Raw genomic sequence first — 22,070 nt, forward strand, 5'->3', positions numbered from 1 at the left:
CAGTATACCTTCAGAATGCTTGGAATATACGCCACGAGATGCATATGATTATTTTACGACAGATATGCATCCGCTTAAAAAAAAAAACATTCTTTCCAAACAAGTCCAGAGAATTCCAAACAATTCACCATTCTCTGCCATTAAATTGGCAAGTGCGAGCAGGACATTTTTGTGTTATTAAGTAATAAGCCTTTAGAACAACATTAAGGTGAGTAGTCACTCTAGTTCACACAGTTCCAATAAATTGCGATGGGTTAAATAAACTCAATAAGCAGACAGACGCGACTACATTCAAGCACAGACCAGTATTGAAGTGCACAGGAAATAAGCAGCAGTCATATTTAAAGCAGTTTAAATTAATATTGAGTACTGATTGATGTTCACTTGAATAATTCAAATATTCAAGCTGTTTATTCATTTTTCTACCCCTGAGCGAAAAACGAAAATTTAAGCTGAATTATCTTTTTTTCAATTTTTGGAAAAAAAAAAACCGAAAAAGGAGCCGTTTTCTAATTTTTCTACTTTCAATATTAAATCAAAAAATGAATGATCGAATGATACACGGATTGTGTTCGAGTCTGAATGGGACTTTTCGTTTGTGAACGAACGGAATGAACTGAACGGAATGAACTGAAGTGTTTGTGTGTGAACTGAACAAACAAAAACAAGGGAAGGGGGTTAAGATTGTGTAAAGTGAGACCGTACAACAATACACCACTAAAATGACGTAAGTACTTTATTTAAATAAAATATTTTATTTATTTTATGTATTCATGACATTTTGTTGTTGTTTTATGTAGCCTAATAAAAAAAGTCACACCAAGCAGATGACAAACATGATTCCTGAACATTCTTTCAATCATGGATAGTAGCCACTGAACTAATCCGTGAATGGATCTTTTAGGTGAATTGACTGAAAAGATTCGAGTCTCTAAAATGAATCAAAATCCCCAGCACTAGTTACCATAGCAATAAAAAGCACACATACATTGGGCGCAGATAGTAAAACGCACGCAATCTGGGTTTTTAATGACGTGTGACTTGACTCATGCGTGGGGGCGGAGTGATGGCACAAATAACTAAATATCGAGTCCAGCGGGGACCGCGGATTCCCGTTATCGCAGTGTTTCAGCCTCCTAGTTCAGCAATTGTCCAAACCTGGAGGAAGGCGAGCGGCTTTTAGAGATGAGGAGAACAACGCAAGCCGTTTGAAGGTTTGGGTGACTGCACATCGAGCGGGGTTTGTCAGGAAGATTAATCCTTGATCTGGAGGAGGAGAGAAGGACGACTGGTCGAGCCGAGCATCATCGTAACAGCCTCTTCCAATACAACGCGGAAATAACGAGGAATATCTTTTAAGACTTTATAAAAATTGTATTTTATAACCTTAAAGCTCATCGTTTACTCTTTATAAATAACTATTTGCGGTTGAAATAGTCATTACGCATCTCTTAAATGCTCCCGCATCCCCGCGAGGCGAATACACGGCGCAGGCGTTGACCTGAAATTTATATTATAGTAAACAGAGTCTCGCTCTGTATGATTTAGTATTGCCTTAAATATGTCCGTTGCTCATCATCCATGGTAAAGACTTTATCTCAGCTTGGTCTTGATAACAATCACATCGTATTAATATCGCAAATTGTGGTCGAGAATCCATTTTAAAGGGCCTCGTTCTTGTGGACTCTTTGGAACATTTCGACGCGTCTCTTTATTCGGGAATAAGGGCGTTTGAATCCGCGAGGGACGGAAGATGTCGGGTCAGACTTTGACGGACCGCATCGCCGCGGCGCAGTACAGCCTCACGGGATCCGAGGTGGCTCGTGCGGTGTGTAAAGCGACCACGCATGAAGTGATGGCACCTAAAAAAAAACATCTCGAATGTAAGTGGGTTCAGATTACACATTTCCTTGCCTTGTTCATACCAAATATACCTACACCATGGGTCCGTTCACCCATACACTTATTAATCATTTATTTGCCCACTTTGCCCATTATGTTCATGCAATGGTTCCTCAAAGGTCATCAGATAACACTGAATCGGTTAGAAAGGCATATGGTGCTGTTTTGGTGTCAGCATTGTGGAATGGATATGTGCAATTGCTCTGTGACTAATGGGCCCTCATTTCACAGTGTGTCTGTCACAAAGCAGAGAGACGCCAGAATGAGCAGAGAACATGGCTTCCGTCCACTGTATGGCCTGGAAAGAAAAGCAAACCATTTTTCTCACTCTTCCAAGTAATTTGGTTGGAAAGTCATTTATTTGGTTTGAATGCATTTCATCTATCTATCTATCTATCTATCTATCTGTCTATCTGTCTCTGTCTAGCATGTACAATATAGGGAGAAATATGTACTTTGAATGCCAAGGTATTCTAACTATAAACTCTAGTCTAGTACCTTTTGTCTACTAACTTGTAAGTTTACCGTAAGTGTACTCCGTGTTGAAAGCATGATAGGAAGTGCACTCAGAGCTAAACTGAAGTAATCAACCTCCAACAGCAGGTGGCCTGGAATGGTTTTGGCAGCCCCAGTCCATTTTCATTGCCTCTCAGATTCACCCCTGCTGAATTATACATTCCTCATTCAGGTCAAAGGTGAGGATGTCACCAGGAACATTAAGTGGAGAATTTGATACAGCCGTTCCACCCCTTTGATATTCTATTGTAAAACTCATTCTTACTGTGTGTCATGTAAAAGAATTTTATGGAATGACAAAATATGCATGTTATTTACGCAGAACACTGGTAGTAAAAGGAGTTCGTAGAAATTGGACACAAAACAGGCAAACAATGTAAAATTCAACAGGAGTTGTGTATTAAAGTGCATGTGATATTTAAAGTAAAAATACAACAAACAAAGCTTTTAAAATGGGCTCATGCTGAAATTTGAGCACTTTCTCTTTGAAATATGGTGCATTGGTTAAATCAATGGCTTTCAAATAGTCCTGATCGGCATCACAAAAGGTCTCCGTTTGTGGCAGGTGTCCCAAGCTCCTAAGCACTGTGACACACCCACATCTGTCTCAGGAGCATGGGTAATCAGAACACGTCAATTAAATCAGAGATAAGCAATTAAACTGTGTGGCTCAGGACAAAATCACATGGTTGGAAGTTTATTTCTTTGGTTTCCATCCATGTGATCTTCCCGTGCTGAATATTTATTCAGTTAATAGTTTTAAGTATTATTTTGCTTGCATTGTTCAGCATTCAGTCAATTTCTCAGCAATCTCTTTAATGTGCTGACTCATTAGTTCATCTCCCATTTTGTAATGTACACTCATTTCAGTATCATAACGTGGCTTGTCTTGATTTTTTTTTAATCAAGTGTACTTAATTGTAATTTTTTAATATTTTTATATTTAAAAAAATCAAAAAATGAAGAAATTAAATTGCATTTTGCTACATGGACATTTCCACTGAATAGGAACAGAAGAATGTCAGTCTAAACCTGCTGGGTGGATTATGCTGCTGAATTGGTGCATGTAGAGACTTCATGTTTCACCTCACTTCTGAGGTTTCCAAATCCTCCCTGGGCTGTTTAAAAATTTCATTGCCTCGATTTTATGTTGAGTGACAAGGGAAACTGCACAGATGTTTATATCAACATATTTTGGGCTTACTAAAGGCTTCCTTATATCAGGCCATGTGTTTGGAATGGTCTGCCTCATTAAGGGACACCAGAAGCAACAGTAGCCATGAAACAGTACTGACACTAAAATGTCTTCGTGTCATTGCATTAGATAAGAAATATCAAACCAACTAGCATCTGCAAACAAATGATGCTAGAGCTTTTCTCAGAACTAACTTCACTTTATTATGTCTTACCAACTGCTGCTAAGGTGATTTTAGTGGATGCATGAAGTAATTTTCCCTCAAGTTCAGATTATGACATTTCAATGTAAAGCCAAACCAAACCAAATAATGTTTTTTTTTTTTTTCAACAAAAATAAAAATAAATGTTGGTATAGTTTTTTTTTTAAATACATTTTAGTCTCGTCTTTTATCGTGAACGATATTGCATGTTGATATTGTCACAGTTATCGTTTATTGACCTTATCGTCAGCTCATCATCGTCTTGCCTTAGTCATGGAAAAATATCTCGTCAAAGAACATTTTTTGTCATACTTTCTGTTAACAAAATTAACACTATTCTACTCATTACCTCTGTTCAGCAAATTTTTGCAGACGAAATCCAGTAATTTCAACAGGAATCCATGCAATCAGGAATTTCATGTGAGGATTAAATATTTCCCATACAGATTTTACATAGAGTTTAATTTGGCATGTTCACTAACGGAAAGCTATTTGAAAGTGACTTGTGCGAGCTGTGCTTACATTGCTACACTTTTGACAATAAACAACTGATCTTTTTGCCCACAAAATTTCTCTAATGTCATAACACCTTAAAACAACTTTAGTCAAACAGAAAATGTTGTTTTGGAAAATTACTGGATAAACAAGCACTGTTTTGTATAAAGTTAAAATAAGGGGTTAATATTGAATAACTTACTGCCAGTTTCTTTATGTTTTTACTCCACCAATGAAAATGGTTTCAAAGAAAGCCCAGCAAACTGTTGCGCATCGTCTAGTAACACAGTAGCAGTGTTTTGTTCCTGAATCAATATTTGTGAACGATTCAGTTGAGTGAATGATTCAAAGACTCATAAAGACAGCCACTTGTTTCCTTCCTGAATTATTCCAACGATTCAATCATAAAGACCATCACTTGTCACCTAATACTGGTTTATTGATGTAACCTGCAGAAAGTTTCGCTAAAAAATCCCAAGACTGACAAGAACATGCAAACGGCAGAGTACTACAAACCATGAAACATCCCAGTGCTGTTGGACAATTATATCAGCATTTTATAGGTGAAATTTCTGCAAATGTTAGCAATGTTAAGATGCTTAATTATCTGAATTAAATTAAAACATGTTGTTTGCATTGGCTGCTGACTAGATATTTTGCTTTTCTTCTTTGTTTAGCATAATCTTATTCTAATTGGATGCATTTTCGCGGTACTATGTATAATTATAGATGAGTCAAGAAATCAAGGAATGAAAAATACACATAGGCATCTGGCTCATTCTATGTCGATACTATGTGTGGAGACTGAAGGTAGAATGGCCATGTGGGGCCAGACAATCTGGGCAGAGTGTCAAGCTCAAACTCGCACTTGAGTTTCAAACATCAACAGTATAATGAAAAAGATTCATTTTGTCTAATAACCATAAGGAGATATATGACTGATTCTCTGCTAGATGAGAGGGACTAAAGAAGTAAATCATTAATCTGAGTTTCACAAGAAAAAAGATGTTATTGAGGCCACCAGGGTGTCATTTTAGCCAAAGTGGTGATTTAAAGAGCTTCTCTTACAGCTTAATCAGAGTAAAATTTACGTTAGCTTATGAAATACAGTGGTGTGAAAAAGTGTTGGCCCCCTTCCTGTTTTTTTTACATTTTTTGCATATTTGTCACACTTAAAAGATTCAGATCATCAAACAAATTTTAATATTACGCAAAGATAATGCAAGTAAATACAAAATGCAGTTTTTAAATGATTTTTTATTTTATTAAGGGAAAAAAGCTGTCAACACCTGCCTGGCCCTACGTGAAAAAGTAATTGCCCCCTAAATCTAATAACTGGTTGTGCCACGCTTTGCAGCAACAACTGCAATCAAGTGTTTGCGATAACTGGCAATGAGTCTTTCACATCGCTGTGGAGGAATTTTGGCCCACTCTTCTTTGCAGAATTGTTTTAATTCAGCCACATTGGAGGGTTTTCGAGCATGAATGGACTGTTTAAGCATCTCAATCGGATTTAAGTCCGGACTTTGATTTGGCCACTCCAAAACCTTAATTTAGTTTTTCTTGAGCCATTCAGAGGTGGACTTGCTGGTGTGTTTGGGATCATTGTCCTGCTGCAGAACCCAAGTGCGCTTGAGCTTGAGGTCACAAACTGATGGCCGGACATTCTCCTTCAGGATTTTCTGATAGAGTGCAGAATTCATGGTTCCGTCAATTATGGCAAGTTGTCCAGGTCCTGAAGCTGCAAAGCAGCCCCAGATCATCACACTACCACCACCATGTTTGACTGTTGGTATGATGTTCTTTTTATGAAATGCTGTGTTGGTTTTACGCCAGATGTAACGGGACACACACCTTCCAAAAAGTTCAACTTTTGTCTCATCAGTCCACAGAATATTTGCCCAAAAGTCTTGGGGATAACAGGAAGGGGGCCAACACTTTTTCACACCACTGTACATTAAACTCACCACATTACTGAAGAGAGAATAATGCATACAGGCTAAGATGAATTTTTCAGTACATGTCTGTGAATCGGTTTCGCTCTGTTCTGCTCTTTTTCTTTCACTTTGTCTCTTCCTGTCTGCGTCGCTCTAGCTTGCTCTTTCTGTACATGTCTTTCAGCAATTACAAATCAAATGGTGCAACATTGGTTATACTCTCTTTGCAGTGTGTGAAAATAAAAGAGTGAAAGATGGTGCTGCACTGATGTCACTCAGCAAGAGAAATCAGCAGTGCTGCTGTGATGTCACAGTATTAAAATGTAGCTTTCAGCCAATCACGACAAATCATAGTGGCTGGCAGAGTGCTTTCAGTACCCTGGACAAGGACACTACCACTGTAACCAAACTAGCACCTCCTTCTATTCTTATATTCTGCCATTTCCCATTTTTCCAGCACCCTTCCCCCCACACTGCTGACTTAGAGGTCATTGCGTCCTTGGAGCCTTATTCATTGTGCATTAGTCATTGTGCTTGCTAATTTATAACTCCAAAATGAGTCATTTATAATTTCATTATAAGCACGTGCACATAGTTGCACTTGAATGTAGAGAGAGAGATGTTCTTCTGTCCATTCATTGCACAGATGTTTGTAGCGCTGTTTGCTTAGTGGTGAAAGTGCTAAATTTGTCACCCGGGTTAATCAGGCTACAATCACACTGGCAGTCGTGTACATGGCATCAATGGGTGCTGTTAGTACACCGCTGTGCCATGAATAATGCAAGACGAGATGTGTTTCCTGTGTAATCTGACTGCCAGGCCCCCAGGAGCCTTTAAGAGCAGGGTGCGAGGATCTTGACCGGGTCTGCCATTAGAGATTAGGCCACATAGGATGGTACTGATTCTCCTCCTCACATTGGAGGAGAAGTCAGACAGACTGAGATTATAAATGTCATGCTGGAGATTGAGATTAGTTTATCCAAATGGGGAAAGGGGTTAGAAATTCGAATGGGTCAAGGGACTAGAGATTAGTTTGGAGAGGTAAAACAGAGCACTGTGATTATAATAACACATTCATGTTTATCTGATGTCAGATGCTCAGTCAACATGAAATGTGTTTGCAAAGCATTTTGCTTCCATAAAGTGTTTCATTTCAGTGTTACACACATTCAAATTCTGTGATATACCATATAATACCATATCAGTTATCGACTGGTATTAGAGATTTTAATTTATTGGGTGATATTGGATCTAACTCTGCATGCTTATTTCCTCTATTTTAATTATTTAGATTACCTTTGCTATCATCTAATACTCACTTAAAGATATCTTTAAAAACATAATTTGCTGCACATTATAATGCTGTGATGCCTAAATTCACTTGTAGCATTTAAATGATTGATTTTTATTTATTTATTTAAACAAAATAATCTAGATTTTTTTATATTGTCCATATATTGGTTATTAGCCATAACATGATATTAACTGTTGACTTATCTGTATCGGCCAGCTTCTAATAATATTGGTGCATTCCTAAATATAGGTGCACAATATGTATTTTTATTTTCACCAAAAAGACATTACATTTTGAGTCACAGATCAGTCTGATAAAGTCTTTTTGGAAAGAAGATTAAAAATACTTTTTGGTAGTAAAAGTGACATTATATTTTCATTTTACTCTTTTCAGAGTAGAAAAATGTAGGGTGAGACTTGATTTTATCCATTAGGAATAATAAATGGGGTTAATTGAGATTTCATATTGATTTTACTGCAAATATATTTTAACTGAATCACACTTAAACACATTAAGCAAAATTAAAAGTCTTATAGTAAACTATTGGGATATGTGTATTTGGGCATTAGACTGTTTTTCAATATTATTAGCAAAATTGTCTTAAGGAAGTTAAGGGTGATTTACTTAAATATTTGTAAAATGTTAAAATATTTCCTTCAGCAGAAATAAAATTGTCAAATTGCCAGGTTTTCTAACAATTACTTTAATCATGTTAAAGGGGTCATATGATGCTGCTAAAAAGAACATTATTTTGTGTATTTGGTGTAATGAAATGTGTTTATGCGGTTTAAGGTTCAAAAAACACATTATTTTCCACATATTGTACATGATTGTTTCTCCTCTATGCCCCGCCTTTCTGAAATGCGTCAATTTTTACAAAGCTCATCAGTCTGAAAAGCGAGGTGTGCTCTGATTGGCCAGCTATCCAGTGCGTTGTGATTGGCCGAATCCCTCAAGCGTGTGATGGAAATGTTACACCCCTTACCATACTGTGATGCCCTGTCCGGCCGGAGCGTAACATAAAACCATGTCTGCATTTGTGATCGGAGAGGAAAAATTGAAATCGCATTATATGACCCCTTTAATATATGATTTAAGCATGATATACACTCACATCTGCACTACAGAAAGGAAGATATTCTCCTGTACAGGCTGGTTTACACTGGTTTCTTCTTGGATGCTACGTCGCCACGCTGCTTGCCAGTGAGGGCACATGGGCAGTCTCTCAGTTGTTTTGCTCCAGGGAGCGGCCTATAAATAAATAGAGCTTTGCAGGCTTCATTCATGTGCAGCGGTATATGGCTGTTTTTGTTCTCGAAATACACATATTCAGCTCTCATTTTATTTACACACTCTATCTTAAAAGCAACATTAATTCCATTACGCTCGTCAGTTTGCATAGCTCTGCAGAATGGACATGGCGAAACTGTCAATTTCGGTAAAGTCAAGCAGCTAGTAGTATAGCATCTTTGGCTGGGGAATATTGGTAAAAATATGCAAACATTAAACTTGTCTAAAACAATAAGATAAGTACACCATGGCCAGGTTATTTAAGGTCTGAAATATTTAAGACAATCACTTGTTATAAAAAGCTGACTGTAATGCACCTTAGCATGCTAAGATTTGCATGAAATTTTCATCTGGTTGCTTGGTCATTGTGCAAGTTTGCAATAAAACTCAAAGAAACTATCACATGACACTTCATTGACAGCTTATATTACAGAAGCATTCTGTGATATTAAACAAGCTTTTATGATGACATAACAATACATAGAAAATGACACTTATAGGAGTAGACATCTCAGCAATGGTTACTCACATCCACAACATGCAATATTACACACAATTAAGTCACTTTAACTAACAAAGAATGCACCTTCACAATCATTTCTCATAATTTTACAATCTCTGTGAGTAATTGGACGCAAACCTAGTCAGAACTCACCCAGCCGCAGAGCATGCACTACAATAATAAGAGCTGTATGGAAACGGGTTAGTTTGAAATATCACTGTTGCAGCAATATCTGATTGTGCCTTTAATTATTAGGATGTGAATCTATCTCTCTTCAGATTATTAGTATTCAGTTTTTGTGTCTTTATTGTCTTCTCATGTCATGTCTTGTTTTTAGAAATTTCTTGGCCTGTGATTGGATCCTCTTCAGTTGTCTTGTTATCAGGTGTGCTCTTATGTATTTCTAGTCCACACATTTCCCTTGTGCTGTGTCTAGCATTAGTCAGTGTAACCAGGTATTGATCGGTGAGTTGTTGTTTTATAATTAACACTAATGACTAAAGAAACATATGGGAACAATCAAGGCTGGTAATGAACATGACAATAAACACAGGAAACTAGCAAACAGGTAGATAATGAGGCCTAGCATGTACTTTAGAAAGTTGCAAGAGACACTATATTGTTTGTAAAGATTGGACAAACAATTTTTGTTCAACCAAGAACTCTAAAGAAAAAGTAAAACTGCAGTTGTCACCTTCCGCTAGTTTGGTCTATTGAGGTCAGGTTGCTGTGTGTAAGTTATTATCAATATATTGTTAATTTTCATGGTTTATTCTTGTATTTCTGCTTGCTATTAAGAGTTTTATGTAAAAATAGCCCTAAATTAATCATGTTAAAGATAACAGATTTTCTATGTCTGGTTGGTAATTCACTAAAACGAATGAACCGTACTCAGAATACTATCACAAGATTTGTAATTCACTGAAATTGCTGAGTGGTAGGCCTACTTAAAATACTAGTGCAAAACAATATATATTATATATAAGATATATTATATCTTATATCTATATATTATATCTTATTTATGATCATGTCATGATTAAATGTCAACCACCCAGGAGGCTGCAGGGTAGTTTTTCAGTCTGCTATATGAGCTGGCGGTGCAGCTGCTTCTCACTGCATTTACAGTGTGACTGCTGCACTCTGATACCATTTGTGTATTGTGTGTAGTGCTTCAGTTTAGCAAGTTGTTTAATGTTTGGCTGTTTTTTCAAGATTTTGTGCATGTGTAAGCATTCCTGCCATGTGTAAAGTGAGAACCGTGAGACGCTTCATATCTGACTGCACTACTGTTTCTCCACCCCCAGCTTTTTATCTCTCTTCGTAAATAATTTAGGAAGTGAATGCTAAGTCAGATATACTGTGTCCTTTGAAATACTAGTGCACAAAACGAACTTTTAATATAGTATGACTCATATGTGATTGTAATTTGTTTTAGGCACAGTTGGGCTTTATAACTCTCTGGTGCAGACTTCAAAAAAATGCCTTTGTTGGCCGTACGGTACATAAGTAAATGTTCTGCTTCACTGCATTGAGCGAATTCAATAATTCAGACGAAGCAAACTTTACGTCTTTCAAAGTTTATAAGGCTGAACAAACTTGTTTTACCAAACTCTTTAAGGAGCCATTTGGTTTATTGTGTTGTAACAGAGGCATTAGGCACTGGGTACTGAAATTATATGAAAGAACACATATACACTATTGTTCAAAATGTTGGGGTTTTAATGTATTTTATTTAATGTTTTTGAAAGAAATCTCTTTTGCTCACAAAGGCTGAATTTATCTGATCAAAAATACAGTAAAACAGTAATATTGTTAATATTGTTGCTGTTGATTATACAGTAAATAGTTTTGCCATTTTAAAATAACAGTTTTCTATTTTAATATATTTTAAAATGCAATTTATTCAGCCAGTGTCCCATGATCCTTCAGAAATCATATTATGCTGAACTGGTGCTCAAGAAACATTTATTAATGTTGAAAACAGTATTATTTGATAAAGTAAAAAAAAACAGCATTTGTTTGGAATCTGAAACCGAAATATTTTGTAACATTCTAAATGTCTTTACTGTCATTTTTGATTCATTTGCTACTTGCTGAATAAAAGCATTAATTTCTCTCTCTCTCTCTCTCTCTCTCTCTCTCTCTCTCTCTCTCTCTCTCTCTCTCTCTCTCTCTCTCTCTCTCTCTCTCTCTCTCTCTCTCTCTCTCTCTCTCTCTCTCTCTCTCTCTCTCTCTCTCTCTCTCTCTCGCTCTCTCTCTCTCTCTTTCTCTCTCTCTCTCTCTCAACAACAAAAAAAAAAAGTACTCTCCCCAAACTTTTGAACGTCAGTGTAAAAAATTTAAATATAAATACAAATACAATGACCTGAAGTATCTATGTCATATTGTGAGAAAAAGAACTAGGGCACAACTAGGTTTTCTTTTTTTTTTTTTAGATTTAGTTCAGGTGACATATGAAGGTGGTTCTGATCTCACATTTCATCCCATCAGGCTGTGTTGATGTACTTTAAGCTGCCAAACCAGGGTGATGTTCAATTTTTAAGCCTTTTTGAGGATGCCCTATTATTGTGGTCTCTGTGATTATGTAATCTCATTTTGTACATGAATGTGTGCGTACCCTTCCCCTTTCAGTCAAGGTGACTGCATCCCTCAGTCCCCTGGTGTTTTTCTACCCTATTTCGCCTTTAAATAATTTATCATTTCCTATGTGATGAGAGGAGAAGCTGCAAGTTGTTCCGTTGTGAAATATACATCATAGTCTCTTAATTGGATTATAATCATATATTAAATGATGCCAGAATTATTGAGACTCTCTTACAGTGCTTGTCAGTATGTAAAAATAATGTTTGAATCCAGACACTGCTGTGGTTTCAGGATTTGTGTTGTGATGTGTAGTTCATGATGAAGGATGGATGGTGTGGTCTGTAGGAGGTGTAAGGGAAACAGGTCAATTTAGCTCAAAGGGAATCATTTAAGATTTTAAAGGGAATTTGGACAGAATCACTGTTTTACGGCTGATCACTGAGACGGCCAGCGAGTCATTGAACGAGCCGTATAACATCAACTCTGCAATGGATATTTATATCCAAAATATAGTGAAAACACTATTAATTAGCACAGTAACAAGATCGGCAGTTTAAGACATTAACTTGTAAGCACAAAACACAAGATACTTCTTTTCAATATAAATAAGGCTTTATTGACCAAATCTTAGATTGTCTGATTCGGTCTGATACCCTACAGAGGAGAGCAGGCTGCTTTGTCATAATCTCCTTAGAGACAGATACAAATCTGTGTGTGCACACCTTCTCCAGTAGTGAAGGTGTGATAGAAAGAAAAGGAGAAGGACTGAGAAATGAAAAATCTGCTTATCTGTGTCTAACTATCTGTTAAACAATGTATCTAACTATGTCTGTCTATCCATCTGTCTAACTTTTCAACATTCTCCTTCTGTCTTTCTGTTGGTCTGTCTATCTGTTTGTTTGGTCGATCTGTCTGCCTGTCTAACTATTTGTCTGAAAATCTGTCTTTCTGTTTGAAAACTTATCTGTCTGTCTGTCTACCTGACTACCTGTCTGTTTAACTGTCTATACCTGTCTGTTTAATTGTCTGTCTTTATGTCTAACTCTCTGTCTGCCTAACAAACTCTTTCTAGCTTTTAGTATGTAACTATCTGCATGTCTGACATTCTCGCTGATCAACTATTTCATCAATTATCTTTCTGCCTGACAGCCTAACTATCCAACTGCTTGTCTGTTTAACAGTGTAACTATCTATCGGTCTGTCTGTCTAACGGTCTGTCTAGCTATCGAACCGTCTACTATATCTGTGTTGATCTATTTTTAAACTCCGAGTTTATGGATACTATATGCCATACCAACATTGAGAATTTAAATGATTTTAATTTAAATGAACTCTCTCATGATTGAGCCTTCTGACCCTAAATGTCTTTTAATAGTATGTTTGATATACTAGCATGCTAAGCACAGTTCAGAAACAGAGTAAGACTGAAAATGAATGCAGGACAACACTGAATAGCACTGGTTCCTGTGTGTTACTCTTACCATGATGTTCTGGTATGTGTTGTGCCTGCTGCTTTTACCCAGAGTGCCATAATACAGTACGGTCGGAGAAACTGTTAAATACTTTCAACTTAAATATTTAAAGATCTAGATAAGCTCTGAATATTCTATTTCATATTCCCTCACAGACTTGATCCAGGCAACCCAGGAGTCCAATGTCAATATTCCCCAGATGGCTGATACCCTGTTTGAGAGAGCGGGAAATGCCAGCTGGATTGTGGTCTTCAAGGCATTGGTCACCACTCACCACCTGATGGTCCATGGCAATGAGGTGAGAATCAAGCAATTGATTACGGCAGTGTTATTTATATGATACTTGTGAGGTAAACGAGTATTAAGTCCTAATATTTTGAATGAAATGATTATTATGAAGACATAGTGTCAGGTATGGTTATGGATAGATGTTTGTGGTGCATATACTGAGCTGAAGTCTGTCTGTGTGCCTATATGTCAAACTGGGGCTAGTTGTCACAGGGGCTGTATCTCAGTAATTATACAGTTTTGAGTCAAAAGTCCACTTAGACAAAATATGCAATCTCTCTAGTAGTGGTTTTATCATTCAAAAGGTAATTTTTGAAAAATTCCACAAAAATATTAATCAGCACAACTATTTTCAATGTTGATAATAATAAGTAATATTACAAAAAATCTGCATAATACTGTTTTTATGGATTTTTTGATCCACTAAATGCAGCCTCGGTAAGCATAATAATTTCGGTAACACTTTACCATAAGGTTCCATTTGTTGACTATATTTAATGCTTAACTAACATTAACTAATAATGAGCAATACATTTGTTGAATGTTGAATGAATGTTTGTTTCACTGGACAGGGGGCAAACACTTAAAAGCTGAAAACAGTCAGACTTTTGCTGTTTGTGAGAATTACTGCACTGACCTGGCTCAAAATTCTCATTTCAACTCAGAATGTATTAAATGGCTCAATAATGCAACAAAATAAGTGGTTTGGAAAAGTGTTTTCTAATTGATTCTGGCTTGGGTCGCAGATGATTGCATTTCTGAAAGACGTTAATGCAGTGTCTGCATAATATTTAACCTACATCAAAAGTGTTGTTTAAACCGTGCAACAAAAGTTTGTGAAGTCTTGCCTTGAATTTGAACAATTTTCTGAGGAGCTTATCCCTACAGTTGACCACCTATTGCACTCAAAGCCCTCTCGCTTTCTCTTATCACCGTTATCACACCCATCAGACTCACAATAGGAGCAGAGACAGACAGGCGGGCAGATGCTCCAGCCTTCTCTCTCTTTCTGAAAGCACAGTTTTTACTCTTTCAGTCAAGGCTGGCGCTGTGCGGCGACAGAGACATCGGAGAGAGAAAAGGCGGATGGCAGTGGAAGGCAGAATGAGATAAAGGGCGAGAAGAATGGATGATAAAATGAGGGAGCTTGAGAGGAATTGATATAAATTCAGAGATGGAGAGGTGCAGCTTCAAAGGATAATTGAATAAATATGAAGCTACAGATGCGGGTTACGTGTGAATAGGCGTCACTGTATTATAAATAGTGTTAGGGACAGTTATAGAGGTGTGCACAAGGACATGCTAATTGTGACATGATAGAATGGCAAAGGTGTAGCTCATGAATATTAATTCTTGCACAACTAATTGAACAACCTCCTATTTTTATATATAGTACCATTCAAAAGGTTATGGGACGGTAAGAGATTTTAAATTTTTTTTTTGATGAAGTCTCTTATGCTCATCAAGGCTGAATTTATTTGATCAAAACTTCAGTAAAAACAGTAATATTGTGAAATATTATTACAATTTTTTTAACAGATTTCTTTTTATATATATTGTAAAATATCATTAATTTTTATTATGGCAAATCTGATTTTTCCGCAGCCATTACTCCAGTCTGATCCTTCAGAAATCATTCTGATATGCTGATTTGGTGCTCAAGAAAATTATTATCAATGTTTATTTATTATCAATGATTCTTTGAGTTCAAAACAATCACACTTATTTGAAATAGCAGTCTTTTTAACATTGTAGAAATTTTTGTCACTTTGGATCAATTTAATACAGCTTTGCTGAAAACAAGTATTAATGTCTTTCAAAATGATTAAATGAACTTGAGATATTTCATCCAACTGTCGTTCAGGGATTTTATATCACCAATGCTAATTTATTGATTATACTTTACTTACAAATGAATCAACAGATTAACATTTAAACAGAAAGAGACTGATTTGTTCGTCTTGTGGTGTTTCGTTTTGAGTAAGAGGGGTCTATAAAATCATCCATGGCTAAAAGTGATGGTCCCCTCATATGCATGTGATTATGTAAAATACAGTGTTGATTACTCCTGAAAGCATTGCCTTTCATTCTGCTGAATATACAATGAGGGAAAATGTCATAACTATAATATATGGTAGATGAGCTCACTTTCCAATATTCTAATTAAAGAGAGCTATTCAATTATGAATGTGACCTGCCAGACTGCTTTGTCTGAGGGGACAGAAGTGCTGCTTGATAATCTTCCCCCTAATGTTTAATTTGTTGTTGTGGATATGAAAGCAAGGAGAGAGAGGTATAGCTTGATAGCCAGACAGGAAGTGATTAGACTCTTATACTCTCACTCTGGAGGAAAAAGTCTGCAGGATATGTGTTCTATAACATCAGGCTATGTGCCTCTACAGGTCATATGCACAAGGGAAGTATTTACCCTGACACATGGATATTTGAAATGGTTAGTATTCTGACCAAGATGATTAAAAGTGTTAAGTACATTATATATAGCTTCATCTCCCCACAAGCCTCTGTATTGATCAGCTGACACATCAGTTAAACTCTGAAAGGCAGAACTGAAAAGGCACAGCACACAGACATGGTGTAATGCTGGGATAGGTTTGCAAAATATCTTGAAAAGATCATTCACGAGTAAATAAAATAATATACCTTCTTTTTTCCCCCAGAATTCATGATCCAAAACTGCGATAAATCAGTTTCTTTCATCAGTATTTTTTCTCTCTTTTTCAAGTAAAACATCTAATGAAACAAATTTTAGAAACAAATTGCATTACATAATATGGCTTTCTGTAGAGGATATACCTTATTTTTCTTAAATTAAGCTTATTTTTTTCTATAAGCTTACCTCTTTGGCATATAGTTTTTTTTTCTTCTTGTTTTAAGCAAAAGTCTAATAGCATTTATATTAAAAAATAAATAAAAAATAATAAAATTGAAAATGGGCTAAGAAAAAAAACAAATTCAACATATATTCTCTAAAAAAAATGTTTTATCTTATATAGTTTTGCTTCTCAAGTAAATTTATCATGTTTTAAAGATTTGAGATATTTGTACTGATTTTTACTATTTCAGTTAAATACTTTATACTGTGCATGGAATCATACAGCATGTTCTGTCCAATTATTTTTAGTCAATTATTTTCTGTACATTTCATTTTCGTTGCACTTTTTTCCCCCTAGTCTTGTTTACCTACAATTTTTCATTTATGTGTTAAGCCGCATCAATTTGTTTGTAAATTCAGGCTGTATTCACTGCTTATATGCAGCGAGTGTGCTGGTTTTTCTTGATAAAACCTCTGCTGTTATTTCCATATTTGCATTCACTCACACTCAGAGCTTTAATGTGAGTTCTGAGTGATTAGTCATTAGATGGTAATATCGGGTTTGTAGAAATGATTATTTTTTCTTCACTGAACTGCAATTTACTAATGCATTTCTTATCTCTGTATCTCTTTCAGTTGCTGTTGGACATTTTTTTTTCTTTTTTTTTTTTATTTATTAAGGGCAGTACTGAAATTGTAGTCTTTTATGTTGTGAATAACAGCCTAACATATGAATGATCCCATATTCTGAATTATAATAATTAATGCACATGAAAAGATTACCTTTTTTTTGTTTTTTTTCAGAGGTTCATCCAGTACCTGGCCTCCAGGAACACCCTATTCAATCTTAGTAATTTTTTGGACAAAACTGGCTCTCATGGTAAGTATTATTTCATGCAGTGAATGCAGTTGCTGATCAAAATCTTGTTTGACATTAAATCACCATGAAAAGTTATGCGAGCTATAATTAATTGCACTGTTCTTAAATTAGCCACTGAGAATTCTTATTTTGTCAACTTTGTTGTCCTGCCCAATTGAATTTGTCTGTGAATATGAATGTATTTATAAATGCTTGCACTTTTCAGGTTACGACATGTCAACATTTATCAGACGCTACAGCAGGTATCTGAACGAGAAAGCGTTTGCCTACAGACAGATGGCTTTTGACTTTGGCCGAGTGAAGAAAGGGTAAATGAGTCCTCTGCTGCATGGCTGTACCCTGAGTTAACAATTGTGCCAATTGCATTGGAACGCTACTGAGCAATAACAGATTTGAGTGGGATGCTGGGAAATCAAGGACAACCTCTAGCCCCTGAAAAGAGCCTTGTGATGCTGCTGTAGAAAAGCATTTACATTCACCAAGTTCCCTGCTCCCTTGGTACTATTGTGTGCAAGACCTTTGTTAAGTAAAATGGGGCATTACTCACAGACTGCCTACTGTATGTTGGCGACCAAGGTCTCATTGCAGGCACAATGAAGGACCTACAACACATAAATTGGCTGATTTAGCTTGCTCAGACGTCTTGAACAAAACAACTCACAGCTAACAACTCAAACACACACACACACACACCAGATGATTAGAGACTAATGGCCATTGACATCAAGGATGATAATGAGATATACTTTAGAAAATCATTCTAAATTGAAAAGAATAATGGCAACAGTGGAATGATGTCATTGGAATCACTTTCAGAATGTGGTGATAACAATAAAAATTGACAGCCAATCAGAATCCAGCATTTAAAGAGGCAGATGTCAGAACTGCAGCACATGCTTATAATAAACAGAACATTACAGTGTGTCAGTGTGTGGACGCTAATATAGTTATCATTATAGTTATAATTTTTGGTGTTAATGGGCCTTAAAAATAGTTCATTTTCTAGTCATGTTCCCTTAAAGGCAACCTCTCATTGGTCATATTTGACTGTATAATTTATTTCTGCTATGTTACTTATACAGTATATGGGTAGTTAACACCAAATACGTTCATAGACTTCATTAAGATTTTAAATTAAAATGCAAACAGATGCAAAATTGTAGATGCTTTGGTCACTATTTCCTTTACATTTTTCACAATTTTCACTAGCTCATTTTAAATGGTCCTACAATGTAACAAATTAAGTTTTAAAGGTTTGTATTATGAGATGTAAAATTCCCAAAAGTACTTTAAGTCATATGATCTTAACATTTATGTTAGATAAAAACCCAAGAATTGTTATTATACCTGACCGTCTTGTTTGGATTACGTTCACTTACATATGATAAATTCTTTGCAATGAATGTCATGTGAATGTGTGTGTGTTTCTCAGTGCTGATGGTGTGATGAGAACAATGTCTACTGACAAGCTCTTGAAAGGCATGCCCACACTGCAGAGTCAGATCGATGCTCTGCTGGAGTTTGATGTGAGTCTGCTTCCTGTCATTATCACAGGCTGTTTTAACACCTGATGCTTTTACACAGGGTTCATCATGCCTTGTTAGGATACACTCTTGCAAGATACGAATCTGTCCCATACTGACATTTTAATGATGTTTTTAAAATTTGAAAAATAATAGAATCTGCACTTTCAGGTTCATCCAAAAGATCTTGCCAACGGGGTGATCAATGCTGCCTTCCTGTTGCTTTTCAAGGATCTGATCAAGTTGTACGCCTGCTACAATGATGGCATCATTAATCTCTTAGGCAAGTCCTAAGAATTTTATGAATGCATTGAGATTTCAAAGTCTTTGGTTTGACATCTGCAAGATTTGGCACAACTATGTGATTTACTATGATTTCCTTGTTCATTTTTAGAGAAATTTTTCCAGATGAAGAAAGGACAATGCAAAGATGCATTGGAAATCTATAAAAGATTCTTGACACGAATGACCAGAGTCTCAGAGTTCCTCAAAATTGCTGAGGTAAACAATGCATTTTATGTCTTTGCTTTAATTATAAAATATTAATCAAAAATTGCATTTGTGGTTCAAAGGTTATGTCATATATTCTTACCTTGTCTTTCAACAGCAAGTGGGAATTGACAAAAACGATATTCCTGAACTTACACAGGTAAGGCTCTCTTTAAACAGCATTTTCCGCCTTTTTCCATGCCTCATGATGCCAACACTCTCCACGTCAGTACTAACAATGCATGTCTGTGTTGTGGTGTTGTTTTAATGTGTTGCATGTGTCGTAGCCCTCAAATCCCAGCGGTTTTAGCCAATTGTGAGGCTGTTATCCTTCCCTGGCCACTGGGCCAGTCACAGACATCCATGTGCTACATATAAGAGGTCATTCTTCTCTCATGTTGGGGCATATGTCAGATGGGACATGTTCCATGGATCCATTCTGTCCTGTCCCCTCAGGCTGATTGACAGATTCTGTACCTGTCTTCTTATTTCAGCGGTGCAGATTGATCACACAGGCTGAGAGTGTGAGTAGCGTGTGGAGTTTTTTTCCACTTTGGAGAATCCTGCAGCTCAGGAGAGAGCAGTCAATCCTCATTAGCGTTCATCAAATAAACTGCACACAAAATTTCATTTTAGAGTGAACTTGGATGCGACTGAAGGATCATGAGCAGAGTAGCAGCGATGCTTGCTGTCTGAGACGAGAACTCAAGCTGCAGTCACTTTTGCATCCCAGTAATGCTGAAGAATCACCAAGAATAGAGTTTCCACAATCATTAAGACCCATGCTATATGTAGAATAAAGCAATTTGCTTAGGAACTATTTAAAGACGTCTGACGATTTTGGGAATTTCAGTAAATTTCTTTCTGATGGAGTATTTAAATGAGTGAAATGTGAGAATGGTTTCTACATTTTAGATGAGCAAAATATGAAAATGGGCACTTTCCATGAATATGGAGCACTTTGGTGTTCTCTGACTTTTTCTTTCTTTTTTTTTTTGAAGCATTACAGGCACAAATTGAATGTTTTTCTTTTGTAAGAGCTATTATGATTTTGGTAATTTTAGCTTTTTATGCACAAACGTAACATTTTCACCATATTACAAGAAATGTAATATGTTTTTTTTTTTAATTTGTTGCTCAAGAAGTAAAATTTGAACCCTTTCATACAGCATGACATTTTTAAAAATTCTTTTTATTTTTATAGTAATTTTTCACCATTTTTTACAAATATTGTTTAAATTTGGCACCCACGAAATAAAATGTTGAACTCTTTTTACAGCAGACAGTTAAAAAAAAAAAACTTTTTATTTTAATGGATTTTTAATTTTAATTTTTGCAAATGCTGTTTTGTTGACTGCCTCTGTCAGGCTTTCAAAACTGTTACCCAAAATAATCAAGCAAATATTATTTTTTAATTTATAGGAAATACACATTTAAATTATACAATTATTAGAAATTAAAAATATCCATAACATTTTTGACCTCCTGCCACCTTACCATTTATTGAAAAAGACTTAGTGACTTTTATTTTTTTAATAGTTTCAGTTTTGCACCCTATTCATGGAAACTAATCAGACTCTATAAAACAGAACGTTCTAATGGTTTTATGATTGTGGGAGCTCTGTTACGAGATTAGGAAGGTTTTTCATGCTGGCAGAAATGGGGAGGCTTGCTCTGAAAGCATGCTGTGCGTGATGCTAGGGTAGGATGGTTGCCTTCTTCAGATATTCTGGATCAACGGCGGAGTTCAGGACATGCTGCAGGGAGACGTGCATGACTGCCTGGGTTCTGGATTTGGCAGTGGTTGTAATTAATTGGGTTTTGGCCTAGGATGCACAGCTGTGTAGCTCAAGAAATTTGATGAATTTTACAGGGTGTATTTATGTTCACACACAATTTAGATATTCCTTCTTACATTCCTATTTAAAGGTCTTTAGTGTATTGAAGTCCTTTGATAGCTGCATTTTGCATAGTTTGATAGATCATCTCCTTACATGATCAGTTGTGTATGCGATCACAATCTACATAACCAAACAGAATTTTAATTTGCAGACTATTTGTTTTTATCTGCGATTAGTGTGAAGAAATATTAGTTTGAGAAAAGCCTGGTCTCTTTCATTAAACTTGATGTAACCCCTCCCACTCTGACTGCAATTAGTAATCAAAAGAAATGTTTTTAACGCTCATGCATTTTTCAGTTAAGCATTTGTGTCACAACAAAAAACTCTCATGTCTTACTGGAGCTAAAGAGACACAGCACTAGAGTCTTTCTAGGTTCTTAACCACACACATTTGTGTTTAACACACTGTTTAATCACTGTTATCAGCTCAGTATAAAGTACAGGGTAATTAATGGATTAATTGTATGAAAATTAATCTTCATTGTAAATGTGTATGACAGTGTTTAACTGTGTGTGTGTGTGTGTGTGTGTGTGTGTGGGTGAGACAGAGAATGGGAAAGGGGGTGAGTGATATTGAGGGTATGGCTAAGGTTAGAGAATTGGTGTATTTGACCAGAGGCGCTTCTCAAATCACTAATCTGTCTGCTAGAGCGCCAGTATAATTGTCTGAGAGTGCTGCCCTGAAGGATTGGTTTAGCTGCCACTGCTGGTATTACTGGATGAAATATCATATACTATTTTGATGACCAGCAATAGCTCATGTAT

General features: G+C 36.2%; 1 protein-coding gene across 1 annotated transcript in view; it reads left to right on the forward strand.

The window, feature by feature from the left end:
- The first annotated feature begins 1,011 nt into the window (after positions 1 to 1,011).
- Positions 1,012 to 22,070, forward strand: part of LOC107700747 (clathrin coat assembly protein AP180-like) — a 40,722-nt gene continuing 19,663 nt past the window's right edge. The window contains exons 1-8 of the mRNA XM_016502538.1: positions 1,012 to 1,883; positions 13,547 to 13,689; positions 17,317 to 17,392; positions 17,598 to 17,700; positions 18,825 to 18,918; positions 19,087 to 19,198; positions 19,310 to 19,416; positions 19,523 to 19,564. Coding sequence (XP_016358024.1) covers positions 1,754 to 1,883; positions 13,547 to 13,689; positions 17,317 to 17,392; positions 17,598 to 17,700; positions 18,825 to 18,918; positions 19,087 to 19,198; positions 19,310 to 19,416; positions 19,523 to 19,564 — 807 coding nt within the window. The 5' untranslated portion in view covers positions 1,012 to 1,753. The remainder of the gene's footprint in view (positions 1,884 to 13,546; positions 13,690 to 17,316; positions 17,393 to 17,597; positions 17,701 to 18,824; positions 18,919 to 19,086; positions 19,199 to 19,309; positions 19,417 to 19,522; positions 19,565 to 22,070) is intronic.

This window comes from Sinocyclocheilus anshuiensis, unplaced genomic scaffold (genome assembly GCF_001515605.1).
Source record: "Sinocyclocheilus anshuiensis isolate Anshui unplaced genomic scaffold, SAMN03320099.WGS_v1.1 scaffold782, whole genome shotgun sequence".
Taxonomy (NCBI): Eukaryota; Metazoa; Chordata; class Actinopteri; order Cypriniformes; family Cyprinidae; genus Sinocyclocheilus; species Sinocyclocheilus anshuiensis.